Source organism: Trichomycterus rosablanca, chromosome 15 (genome assembly GCF_030014385.1).
Source record: "Trichomycterus rosablanca isolate fTriRos1 chromosome 15, fTriRos1.hap1, whole genome shotgun sequence".
Taxonomy (NCBI): Eukaryota; Metazoa; Chordata; class Actinopteri; order Siluriformes; family Trichomycteridae; genus Trichomycterus; species Trichomycterus rosablanca.
The window spans coordinates 19055616-19069070 of NC_086002.1; the positions used below are offsets into that span (position 1 = coordinate 19055616).

The 13455-nt window shown below is 40.1% G+C and overlaps 1 protein-coding gene and 1 long non-coding RNA gene across 4 annotated transcripts; one reads left to right on the plus strand and one right to left on the minus strand.

Moving 5' to 3' along the window:
- Positions 1 to 10394: 10394 nt before the first annotated feature.
- On the minus strand, positions 10395 to 12832 carry LOC134329244 (uncharacterized). 2 transcript variants are annotated; one of them, XR_010014847.1, is made up of 4 exons: positions 12773 to 12832; positions 12474 to 12530; positions 12285 to 12341; positions 10395 to 10529 (listed from the first exon to the last, which is right to left on the minus strand). It is a non-coding gene; the product is annotated as an uncharacterized LOC134329244 (long non-coding RNA). The 2 variants fall into 2 exon arrangements; XR_010014846.1 differs by having other exon boundaries at positions 12285 to 12530.
- On the plus strand, positions 11475 to 13455 carry LOC134329243 (uncharacterized). Of its 2 annotated transcripts, XR_010014845.1 has the most exons (4): positions 11475 to 11779; positions 11864 to 12035; positions 12153 to 12568; positions 13371 to 13455. XR_010014845.1 is itself a non-coding variant. In XM_063010448.1 (3 exons), the coding sequence occupies exons 1-3, from the start codon at positions 11717 to 11719 to the stop codon at positions 12554 to 12556; spliced, it is 639 nt and encodes a 212-aa protein (XP_062866518.1). In that variant the 5' UTR covers positions 11476 to 11716; the 3' UTR covers positions 12557 to 12599. The 2 variants fall into 2 exon arrangements, 1 of the variants encoding a protein (XP_062866518.1); XM_063010448.1 differs by lacking the exon at positions 13371 to 13455 and having other exon boundaries at positions 11476 to 11779; positions 12153 to 12599.

A 13455-nucleotide genomic window follows, 5' to 3' on the forward strand; every position in this document is an offset into this window, starting at 1 on the left:
TCTCTCGCCGTCCACGTCCGCGTTCCACACCTCCTCCACCTTGAGGTTTTTCATCACGCCGGCCCGATGACCGGACATTGACACAAAATATCCGGCCAACAGGCCGAACACCTGGTGGAGATTCTCCACCGAACCGTCCTTCAGAGACTCTGTGAAAACAAATAAAAACTTGGATAGGGTTTGTTTTTGTCTCCCGCACATAATGTCGGAAAAGACGGACGGGGCGAGACGGACCGATCTTGCCGGGAAGGATCTTCCGCACCTCCCTCCGGAAGGAGCTCTGATCCTCCCTGGAGACGATGGTTTCTGTGGGGCAAAAGGAGCACGGAATCATTATCGGTACAGCTACTGTTTCCATGACTGGAGCGTAATCTCTAGGGTCTCGACACTTACTGGAGGCCGGTGGCACATCACGTCCCGCTGTATGTCTCGGATGCGGCGTGAGGCCAAATGAAGTCCACCACGGTCAGTTTTGTTGTCTTGCGCGGCATGTAAGACAGAAAATCAAAGAACTTTTTCAAGCTCATCAAATTACTTCTGACCATGGTGGACTTCATTTTGTCGTCAAACAGCACTCGGATCCAACTGAAAAACAAACACGAAAGCACAAAACACACACGTACGTTAGCGACAAGGAACGAGCGCGCACGGCGACGGACCGGAGTGAGAACGTGTCCGATACTCACTCTCTGATGGATGAACGTTTCCTCAAGAAGGTAAAATTTCCTTTGTGTGCCGGCGTACACCAGGAACCGCCTGACGTGGCTGACGGACCCCTTGGTGTTCTCAACTTTTTTGGTAGAGGGGTTCGTGCCGCTACGGCGGCCGCCTGGGAAGCGGCGGTGGCAGGTGCGGCGGAAGCGGCGGTGGCCGGTGCGAAGGACGCGGCGGAAGCGGCGGTGGCCGGTGCGAAGGACGCGGCGGCCGGAGGGTACAGCCTCCCGGTGTGCCCGATGTCCAGAGTGGTGACCATAGGAACTTGTGGGTGGCTGGCCCTCAGTTCGGCCAGCTTCCCCATTATCAGATTCTTCTTTGTCTTCAACATATAATAGTTCGCCTCGCTTGGCTGAAAAACACAGACAGAACTGAAAGACGTGTTCAAGCTCGTCGTCGTCGTCCTCTCGTGACAGACCGCGATGCAAATTTTCAATGCGATTCGGTGTTCGAGAGACAAGAAAGATCACCCACCTCTAGGTCGCCGTGCACCATCAAGTAGTGCCGGTCTAACCGCTTGATGGTCTTACTCTTGCAACCGGACACACTGCACGTGAATTTGTCCCTGATACTGAACAGAAAGAACATGTGTTTTCTTGTGTTTGACACGACGCATTCGACCAATTACCAATTTCAATGCATTTTCAATGACGTGTCAAAGGAATTTTCAGGCTCATTCTCACCGCCCGCTTGCCAGCTGCAACAGCAGGGTCTTTTCCTCGGTGTTGCAGACCAGATGAAATTTTAACAGATGCTGGGACAGGTTACAATAGTCCACCCCGCAAACGGGGCATCTCTGACTACGTGTCATCATCTAAACGTCACAGAACACGATGAAAAACATTCTGAGACACATAAAAAACATTCCACTGACCCTTACACCTCACCCTGACCATGACCTCAGTGTTTAGGGGCTAACCCTGTTCCTCGGTCTGACTTTGCCTCGGGTGGCATCTCTTGTCCCTAAAAGTGTAAAAACTAGGGCTGTCGAAGTTAACGCGATAATAACGCATTAACGCGATTTCAATTTAACGCGATTAAAAATAATAGTGCCGTTAACGCAAATTCTAGTTAATGTTGAGACTTGACTGGTAGAACTACAACGCTCGGTTACATTATGTTAACATTATGTTAAAACAAACATTTTAATGTCGGACTTGCCACCGTTTTTCATTTGCGGTTTGTTAACATAATGTAACCGAGCGTTGTAGTGATGCACTTATAAAGAAATAAATACACGCTATATTCACAAGTTGTCGGCAGCAGAACACTTTTATTAACTTATTCTGTTAAGGTACCAAATACCGGAAAGCTGAGTCAAGCACGTTAGTCCATGCACTATGGAAGCCCCAAAGGGTCAAAACACACTCACTTCGTGTAGAAACGGCCATCAAACCATTGTCACAATACAACCACAGAAAAGTCTGTTACAATAACTACGCCTTATCCCACCTAAAGCACCGCTGATCTACAATGTTTGCTGATGGAGAAATTCTAAACTACAATCTGACATTTACTGCCTAGTATGTGAGTGAATAAAACTCCCTTACAGTTTTCTCTTGTCCCAGCAGTTTTTAACATCAGTACATTTAGCATAAAATGTGTTCACCATTTTAATTGTAACATTTCACATAAAAATCCTTGTTTTCTATAACATTTACACAGATTTTTTTTTATGCGATTAATCGCGATTAACTATATGAAATTCTGAGATTAATCGCGATTAAAAATTTTAATCGTTTGACAGCCCTAGTAAAAACATGACGTTAAAATCCTAATAACACAAATCTATCTATCTATCTATCTATCTATCTATCTATCTATCTATCTATCATCTATCTGTAAAAACATGACGTTAAAATCATAATAAAACACAAAAAATCTATCTATCTATCTATCTATCTATCTATCTATCTATCTATCTATCTGTAAAAACATGATGTTAAAATCATAATAAAACACAAAAAAATCTATCTATCTATCTATCTATCTATCTATCTATCTATCTATCTATCTATCTATCTATGTGTAAAAACATGACGTTAAAATCATAATAAAACAAATAAAAACCTACCTACCTACCTACCTATCTACCTACCTACCTACCTACCGTATCTCGTCGCTTTGAGCTACACGGGAAAGGGCCGTGCCGAAACCCTAGTGTTTAGGGCTAGGATCACCGAAATGACCCAGATGACCTAGTGGTTTTTCTCGATTTACAGACACACCGAACCTCTGGACTTCACCGGACTCTGCCACGGCGATGCCCTCACCGAGCTGCACTGTACAGCCGGAGCGTTCGCCCGTCGACTTTACCCTTCGGGCCGGACGGACGTGGCGTCATCGCCGCCTCGCCAAAGATCTTTCCAGGAGGTCGCTTGGTCGTCCGGTGCGGCTCGGCGCGGACGACCTCCGGCACGGATCCGGTACCTTTCGGGCCGTCGATTCGGCTTCTATCCCCAAAAAAACACTTTGGTCATCTGGGACACTTTGGTAATTTTGGCCCCTAACCCTGTGTTCTTCGTCACTTTTAACTAGGAGAACGATGAGATGATGTGTTACGCCTAGAGGGAAGGAAACACGAACTCGCTTTAGAAGATTTCCTATCTTTCAACTCGGGACAACACAGTGTCCTTAGGCTCGGGCCTCATGGCCTCGACCGGGCCCGCGACACTCGGGGCGCTCGTATCGGACCCGGACTCGGCGTGGGTGCCCCCAGATGACCTAGTGGTCATCTGGGGGCACCCTGCTGCGCGTCGTATCCGAAGCCCGGCTCCCTGAGTGGGCGGGAACAGGAAGTAGCCTCGGGGAGGTCCTACGGACATCGGACCCGGACGGGAGCGCTCGTCTCGACGTCCCGAGTCGCGCCAACCGCTTTTTATCCCGGACCGAAAACGGCTGGTTAGTGACTTATATCACCAGTGTCACCTATGACGACTTCTATCTCGGGCCCCGACCGCCGACCCCTCGGGCCCACGGTCACAGCACTCGGATGTGTCGCTCGTACGGTGGCCCCGCACGCCCCATGCAATTTCGGTGGGCCTACGACCTCCGCTTCCCTCGCGGGACCCCGAGACGACGTCCTCCGGGCCTAGGCCTACGGACGTCCGCGTCGGGGGCCGTATCTCGGCAACCTCTCGACCGCGGGTCTCGGATATGTCGCTGAGTGGGCAGAAAATGCAGGATTTCAGCAATGTTAGCATGTCCAGAAATACGGTTAGGCGGAGAAGTAAAGACTTGTCAGACAAATGAAAACAGCAAGTGTTAGATAAAGCTTGTGCTTTTGATTTTTACTCGATTGCATGTGATGAAAGTGCAGATGCCACGGACACTGCACAGCTGTTAATTTTTTTTACGAGGAGTTGATGATAATTTTTGCTTTAAGGAGGAACTGCTTGATCTCCGGAGTCTAAAGGGGACAACAACTGGAAAGGATATTTTTGAAGCTGTGTCAGATGCAATTGACCAGGGTGGACTTAAATGGGACAAACTGTGTGGAATAACAACGGATGGGGCTCCAGTAATGACAGGCAAGTGCAAAGGAATGGCATCTATGGCATGCGCCAAGGTGCGGGAGAGCGGAGGTGAGGCTGTCAAAATGCACTGCATCATCCACCAAGAAGCCCTCTGTGCCAAGACAGTCCAGCTTGGCGATGTGATGAACACAGTTATAAAAACTGTCAACATAATTTGGCACGAGGGCTCTACCACAGAGAATTTCAAGCATTACTCTCTGATGTCGATGCTGAATACGGGGATCTACTCTACCATTCTGAAGTGCGCTGGCTCAGTCGTGGCTTCATGATGCAGCGGATTTATTCCCTGAGATCAAATATCGACAAGTTTTTGAAAAGGGCAAGAAAAGGGCAGACCTCTGTATGAGCTCAGTGACCCTTTATGGTTGGCAGCAGACCTGGCTTGTTTAGTTGATCTTACTGATCACTGAACACCCTGAAAAAGAAACTATAAGACAAAGAGCAGCTGGTACCACAGCTGTATGAGCACTTGAAAGCATTCCGTGCGAAGCTCCGTCTCTTTGAGTCACAACTGCGCAACTTCAATGTAGCGCACTTCCCCGCGCTAAACGAAATCAAATGCGCATTTCCAAAGGCCAACCTCTCTGCTAAAATGGGAGAATATGTGTCTGTGATCACATCTTTCATTACAGAATTTAGTCGGCGCTTTCAAGATTTTGCTGTCATTGAGAAGGAAATCACACTGTTTGTGGCTCCATTTTCAGTGGATGCAGAAGAAGTGGAGGAGAGTCTGCAATTAGAACTGATCGAAATGCAGTGTGATGATTCTCTGAAGAATCAACATCAGCTACCTGACTTCTACCAGAGCTTGGAAAAGGCCAAGTTTGCTCTGATGAGACACCACGCAAAACAAATGATGAGTCTGTTCGGCTCAACATACATCTGTGAGCAGACATTCTCTCTGTTAACGCTGAACAAATGCAGATTGAGAACCAGAATGACCGACAGCCATCTCTGTGACGTCCTTCGCATCTCAACCACTAAACTTACTCCTGACCTGCCAGCTGTCCTACTGACCAAAGCGCAGCATCACTGCTCCCACTGAGCGCAACATTCTTCCCATTACAGGTGAGTTAAAAATATACACACAGTTTTCATGTATTAATAAGCCCAATTACTTATAAATTATAAATTCAGTCAATTAAAGTTGATGATAATTTTTAACAAATGTTAGTTGATGTGTTAACAAGCCCAATAATTGATTTGTGTAATAAGCTTGAAATATCCACATCCCCTATTTCTCTTGTCTCTCCCTTCATACAGGACACTGAAGAGGGATCAGCACCCTAAGAAACAATCTGAGGCTGTCACTGAGAGAATGACCGGTCAACCTTTTTGTAAAAAAATTAAATGAAAATCTACTAATGGAGAGCTGTGATGGTGATGTTCAATTATCAAACGTAATTTACCTGCATTTGATTGATTTTGCCAATATTCATGCATTAGAAGTGCGACAGTATACCTCACGTCTAGTGAGTGGCCCAGTCCTTTTTTTTCTGTATGCGGCCCTCAGGAAAAAAAGTTTGGACACCCCTGCCCTAACCCTACCCCTAACCCTAGCCCTAACCCTACCTCTAACCCTAGCTCTAACCCTAGGGTTAAATATTGTTGGTTTATTGTTTGTTTTTCTTTTAATCTTTTTTATTATTATTATTTTTGTCCTTTTATTTTCCTATACAACTGGACAATAATGTATTGATGATCTCTAAGTGATAGGAAGCCCTTATAGGATGCTCCGCCCTTCATTTGTGAGAGTGCTCCACCCCAAACGCTCTTCAAAGAAGAAAGGAGCACCATAGAATCGCAAGCCAACAGTCCTCTGATGAAGCAATAACTTTTGCGAAACGTCAGGATACAGAGGATATAGTAAACCACAAATGGTGAAGTTTTTATAGATATTTTTTAGAGAGAATCTTTAATAAAGGATTGCTGCTTCCAACCGGTTGGGACCAAGGATAACTCTTTTTCATGGCTGGCACATGACAATGGACTGTTTTCTTTTCTCTTTTTACTAATCATCTTTGCTGTAAAGGCTTTTTAAGAGACTGCATCTGGGATTGTTTTTAAAGAGTGAGTACTCACAGAAGATCTTCCTTCCTTGATAAAAAGAACTAAAGCTGCTTGATTAGAGTCTCCAGCTGGTCTCCCTACAGGTCCTAGTGAAAGTGGTCATATTAGTTTGGTAAGGTAAGAAAGCTGTTTGTTTCATGTGCTTTCTTTCCTGCTTAAACATTAAAGACAGTCATGGTTTTTCTTAAAAATAGATTCACTGTGTTGGAACATTTTGAGCTGAATGGGGTGGAGCAGGAGCAGAAATTTACACATGGAGAGATTTTAGCTAGAACAAACTTAGCCAAACAAATGTCCAAATGTTATTTCAAACTGATCTAAACCCTACACCACAGCATAATAATAGAAACAGCATTACAAACAGGTAATTTACCTAAGGGTATGGACAAGCAGGTGGACAAACTTACTCAGTTTATTAAACCTGCATGTCCAAAAAGTGAAGGATAACGCTAGTAAATGGATGATGACCAATATGTGTATTTTAAAGGAACATTATGCTGTGGTGATGGAGAATTTGTTGAAGGGGATCACTAGTTTTGAACAGGTAGAGTGGGATATTGCAGTGAGATGGATAACTAATAGATTTAGACATAAACTAAGGGAGGGAACAGTAGAAAAGGACAGAGGTTCATTGATTCCACAAGACCATATTGATGATTTGCCATTATCCCCAGTATTTCCACATGTCTTGCAGTTCTCTTCAAAAATACCAAGGGATAATCCAGTAGAACAGAATGAGGCCAACTTCTGTGGAACAAAAATGGTGTGTGCAGAAATACATCAACCAGTTAAAGTACAATCAATTTAAACTTTGAAAAAGGAAAAATTTATAAAACCAGTACAAAGTAATTAGATATGGAGGACAGTATTTCTAGGTTTTTCCAGGAGTCATCCGATGGGACTGTCCAAAAACATCTTTTGGAACAGAGTAAAGGGGCAAAGAACAAAACAAACCTTGTGAAAGCCCACTCTCTATCCTCCCTCGATCGCTCTTGGCCACGGTTGACTCCATTGAATCAAGTGGAATCTGGAAATAAAAATCCAACACGAAATTCGATGCATGACGAGCGATTTTAAAAATTCAAATGTCATTTTCTACCCACCAACTAAACACTCTAGAACAAATAAAACATTTTTAGAATGGCACATTGAAATAGTCAAACCTATAGTTTTTATAGGAGATTCCAATTTGGCTCGTATTTTGTATTTTGACCATAGTGAGGTTCAAGTAGATAGCTTTCCGGGGGCAAACTTTCTCTACAGTCCTACAGAAGTTGACCCCTAACCCTCAGACTCAAAAGGTAATTCTATCATTGGGTATTAATAACAAGGATCAACATGTGGACAAAACAGCTAAAAAACAGCTGCAGGAATTATGGAGGGTAGCAGAAGTAATATTTCCAAACGCAGTGACTCCCCTGATTCATTTTTCTGATTTGTTACCAGATTCTCAACAAGAAAAAGGTGCTAAATGCCTTCATCTGGAGACATGGCAATCCACTGCAGGACCTCAGTCCTCTCAGGTTCAGGGTCGACCCCAGGGATCCGGTCCATTGGACGAGAGAGACGGCCGTACAGATTTTTAACTTCTGGCTGGACCAGTTCAACTTTTAAATGTTTTAAACTTTTAATTATTAGAAATTAATCTAATTCTTTTTTTTTATGATTTTAAGTTTGACTCTAAACTCTACAAATCTACAAATACAAGGTACAGCAATGGGTAAAAAATTGCTCCAGCTTATGCGAATATCTATATGGCAGAATGGGAAGAAACACTTTTTGAAAAATGCAAATATTCACCAACACTTTATTATCGATATCTGGATGACATTTTTGGCATTTGGTCTCATGACATGAGTCTATTTGAGCAATTTTTAGACTTATAATTTACATCACCAACATATTAAAATTAAGGCACTAAGAAATTCTAATACTATTGATTTTCTAGATACAATGGTTCTTTTTACAGAAACAAAGGAGGAACAAAAAAAGTTGCAGACTAAAGTATTTTTTAAACCAACCGATACTCATTGTCTCCTACACAAATCTAGCTATCACCCAAAACATACCTTTAGAAGCCTAATCAAATCTCAGTTGATTCGCTTTCATCGAATCTGTTCTATGCGGGAGCACTTCGCTGAGGCATCTGGAACCCTTTCTGAAGCTCTAAGAACTCGTGGTTATTCTAGACGCTTTCTTAGAAACATTAAATCGGAGACACTTAGAGAATTAAGGCAGGAACATCGGTCATTAAAAATTTAGATATGCAAAATATGATCCCACTTATCACTGCCTATTCTGAACAGTCAGGATCTCAACAGACATTTAAAACACAAATTTGAAGTTGTCCAATCAATTCACTTACCATTGCAAATCTATCATCTGGTGTCTGCCTATAGGAAGAATAAAAATCTAAAAGATCTCTTGGCCAGATCTAGGTTCAACTTGAGTCGTAAAATGTCGCCATCTGGTGGAGTAAATCATTACCTACAGGCCAAGTTTTTGAAGGTGGAAGAGTGGGGATATCCAATTACCCAGGAGATTAATTTTAATTCCTAAAATGTAGTATGTCATTGTGTGCATGCATTGTGAAAAAAAGATATGTTGGAAAAACTAAATATTCAATGCAAATAAGATTAAAACAACATTTGTATAATATTCAAAATAAAAATCTTCATACTCATTTGGTGAGACATTTTGGGGAAGTGGGGATGTCCAATTTGAAAATAATGGGATTGGAAACAAACAAAACATGGTCTACTCAGCAAAGAAAAAGAAAAGAGTTTTTCTGGATTAAAACCTTACAAACAGTTTATCCTAATGGTATGAATAATAAAATGTAAATATTTATATTTATAGGGCCCTTTCTTTTGGGGGTAATTTGGGGATCTGGCACCGTATGGGGACTACTCACACTTAAAAATATGTTTTTTTCTTTTTCTTTGGCAAGGGAATAAGGTGATTTAGTGCAATTTGGTTTGCATATTGTGAAAGCCCTTATTTAAGCACTTTTTGGTATTTTCTTCTTAAAGCACTTATAGTGTGAGACGTCCTCTATGGTTTTTTGATCCCCCAAAAAATCCTTTTGGTTAATTTCATAATTGGACTTTTGAGAATTGTATTTTATTTTATAGTTTCAAAAATAAAGTTTGTGTAGGGCCCTAACCCCAACATATTCCCCTAACCCTAACTCATCCCCTCTATTTAGGGCCCTAACCCTAACCTATCATTCCCATTTAGGGCCCAAATCCTAACCCATCCCTCCCATCTAGAGCCCTAACCCATCCCTCCCATCTAGGGCCCTACCCCTAACTGATCTCTCTAATCTAGGGCCCTAACCCCAACCTATCCCTTCCATCTAGGGCCCTAACCCTAACCGATCCCTCTTATCTAGGGCCCTAAGCCTAACCTAACCCTCCCATCTAGGACCCTAACCCTAATTATGGTCCAAATCCTAACCCATCCCTCCCATCTAGAGCCCTAACCCATCCCCTCTATTTAGGGCCCTAACCCTAACCTATCATTCCCATTTAGGGCCCAAATCCTAACCCATCCCTCCCATCTAGAGCCCTAACCCTAACTGATCTCTCTAATCTAGGGCCCTAAACCTAACCTAACCCTCTAATCTAGGGCCCTAAACCTAATTGCCCCTCCCATCTAGGACCCTAACCCTAATTATGGTCCAAATCCTTACCATTTGTCCGGTGCCTAACTGATTACATAATTTTGCTATAAATATAGAAAAATTACACATTTGTTTTATATTTCTTTGCAGTACATCTTGCTGACCACTTGGTGGAACTCTATGACCACAAATAAATGTCATGACACTTAATCGAAAAACAAATACAAGTTTTATTAAATTATTGTAAAAAATACATTAAATTTATATAATTTGTAGACGTTTTACACAATTCTTCTATACTCCTACAAAATTATTACATGAAAATGATATAATGTCCTGCTAAATAGGTAAATTGAGTACAAATGTTTTTTTTTTTTTTAACATCCAATCAAATTACATAATTTTTCTAGTTACAAAAATGTAAAAAAATCTTTTATACTATCAGGTAAATAAATATAGGTTCATAGACAATTTGCAGATTTCTTCTTTGCTCTCAAATCAATATCACGTTTTACTCCTAAATTACACTTAGAATCAAATTGTAGTTTGAATGGATTAACATCATTTTACCTTCACAAGACAACCTGTGGAAATAAATAAATAACAATTTTTACCACAATTTATCTAAGATTTTAGCAAAAATATGTAACTATTATAATTTCTAGAAAATGTACACAATTCTTCTATACTAACACATCAATATTACATAATAATTATATTGACAAGCTACAAGTTATTTCTAAAACTTTATTACAAATATGTAACTTTTCTATAATGTGTAGAACATTTACACAATTCCTCTATATAACCACATCAATATTACATAATAATTATACTGCTAATTAGGTAAATATATACAGTAAAAGATTTTCAATTCATTGAAAAGGTTAAATTTATTTATAAAACTTCATTAGAAATATGTAACTTTTCTATAATGTGTAGAACATTTACACAATTCCTCTATATTACTACATCAATATTACATAATTATACTGCTAATTAAATAAATACAGTAAAATATTTCCAATTCATTGAAAAGGTTAAATTTATTTATAAAACTTCATTAGAAATATGTAACTTTTCTATAAGGTGTAGAACATTTACACAATTCTTCTATATTACCACATCAATATTACATAATAATTATACTGCCAAATACAGTAAAAGATTTTTGGGCATAATGTCAATTTCATTTAAAATACATATTTCTTCTACCATTTGTAGTAATATTACATATTCCTTACCCTAACCCTAAATATCAAATCATTTTAAATAATACTGCTAGGTAGATGAATTGGGTTAATGCTGTTCATTTCTTTACTTCCACAGGCTTTTGTGTGAGTTTTTTTTTTTTAACATTACTACCATTTTCTAACCATTTTCTAACCCTAGCCCTAACCCTCGTGTTGAAACTTGTCTGAACTTGTTGAATTGTCTGTGTGAATGCAGGTTTTCTTTCCAGTAAACAATTTTTGTAAAGACAATAATGGTAATATGTGTTCACTTTTAGCAACTCAGTATGTAGGTTTCAAGTTTATAATTCTTAATGTGTAATTTTTAGGAAAAGCAAGGGCATAGGACACAGAAGAGATGTCCTGCAACATACATCAGCACTTGACTGTGACACACAAGGTCTCAGACCCGAAGGACAGAAAGATTCTTCTGAGCCAGCACTCCAACAGGTAATTCTTTCTCCGATAGAGCTTTCTAACATGATGTGCTTCACAGAAAGCTTTCTGCATCAAGATACAGCGGACCTCTAAACTGCCCCATGTGCCCAGCAAGAGAGCTGACTCACCTTGATCAGCATTTAGTAAAATTCCACAAACCGCAGGTAAACTTATCATATACTTTCAATTACAACCCAACTTTTTACAAAGACCTTACATTAATTAACCCTACATTTTCATTCTAAAAGGCCACTGAAATGAAGGAAAGAATAAAAGCAGCAAAGAAAATGTGCATTAACAAAAAATTGGCTAATTATCACAAACAGCAGGCAACTGGCAGCATAACAGAGGTCACTATGCTGAAGGAGATAATCAGAAAGAAACAAAGGAAAATTTATTTTCTAAGGGCTCAGCTAAAAGGTAAATAGCACATGACTCATTAACAAGTTAACTTTGATCTGCATACTTACACTAATACCTAAAACCCTCAGAAAACTGTTATTATGGTTAGTTGGTGTGTTTTATTTCCTTTACTAGGGCAAAAAATAAAGAGCTTAAATAACAGAGGATCTCAGGACTTCTCCAGTGTTGGGGAAAGATCTGTTCATTTCAGTCAGCCAAATGACAAAAAAAGTGGAGGCAAAAGAAAGAAAAAACAACCATCCTCACCTCATTCTTCCAGTGATGCTGAAACACAATGCTGCCCCAAACAAGCTGTGGAAAAACCTGGAAAAAAAAGAGCCACCTCGCCATCAGCAGATACTTCCAGTGATGATGACACATCTTCCAGCTTCAGAGACTCTGTAGAAAGACCTGTACAGCAAGGAATAAAAAAAAGAAAATGTGTTTCATCCTCACCAGATTATTCCAGTGATGATGAAACCTTTACTCGACTCAAAACTCCTGCACAGCACCCTGGAAGAAAAGGAAAGTTCACATGAACAATCTTTTCGGTAATTATACTGTACATTGTTTCTTCCAAGAAGGAAAATAATAATAATAAAAAAATTTACAACAATACATTGACAATTGTTTGTGATCGTATAGTGGATAAAGATCTTTGACTAGTAGAGAGAGTTTTATTTTTTATTTTTTTTCTCGAAGCTTCACTGAACAGATTTACATTTTGTGACATTTTAGGACAAATGACAACATACCTGCATAAACACACATACAATCCTTTAATTCAGACTGTATTCTGCAACTGCACAAACTCTATAAAGATAAAAGAAAGATGAGATGAAGCGCTTTCGCCCAGTGTAACGCGATTGGCGCAAAAAAATAATCTGGAACTAAAGTTACAAACTATTAAATATGCGCCAATATTTGACAAAAATCACATCAATCAAGTTACATGACCGATATTACAGATCATGTTTGTAGTAATTCACTTTACAAGTACATACTGTATGTCCCTTTTAAAATATAAAATAGCTCACGGAGCTTTTTAACACTGCTCACCTCCAGCCATGTACAAAGCGCCACTGGAGTAAGGAAAGCGCTGAGGGACAATTATAGGAGCTTTGCAGTTGCGCATGTGTGAAGCAGGGAATTGTAGTCCATTAAAACACATATACAACATATGAACTCATTATTTTTAGAAAATACAAAAAACTAATAGTAATCGTGTATTATAATAGTATAATATAATATAATAGTATAGTATAATAATGAATTAACTGTGAACAAATAATTTTGCTAGACTTCATTAAAATAAGGGTATTAATATTATAACTTTTTAACTCTGTTACACAGACATGTTCACATCAGCCAATCCATTATGAAGTTGGTCTTTTCCACACTGTCCATGGAGCTCAAGTCACTGAGCAAACAAATAGCT

What these genes read in the sequence shown, in the direction of transcription:
- LOC134329243 (XM_063010448.1), top strand. Translation starts at nt 11,717, where the DNA reads ATGTGCCCAGCAAGAGAGCTGACTCACCTTGATCAGCATTTAGTAAAA. An exon ending in TAAAATTCCACAAACCGCAG is followed by an intron (nt 11,780 to 11,863) that starts GTAAACTTATCA and finishes TCATTCTAAAAG; the next exon opens with GCCACTGAAATGAAGGAAAG. An exon ending in TCTAAGGGCTCAGCTAAAAG is followed by an intron (nt 12,036 to 12,152) that starts GTAAATAGCACA and finishes TTCCTTTACTAG; the next exon opens with GGCAAAAAATAAAGAGCTTA.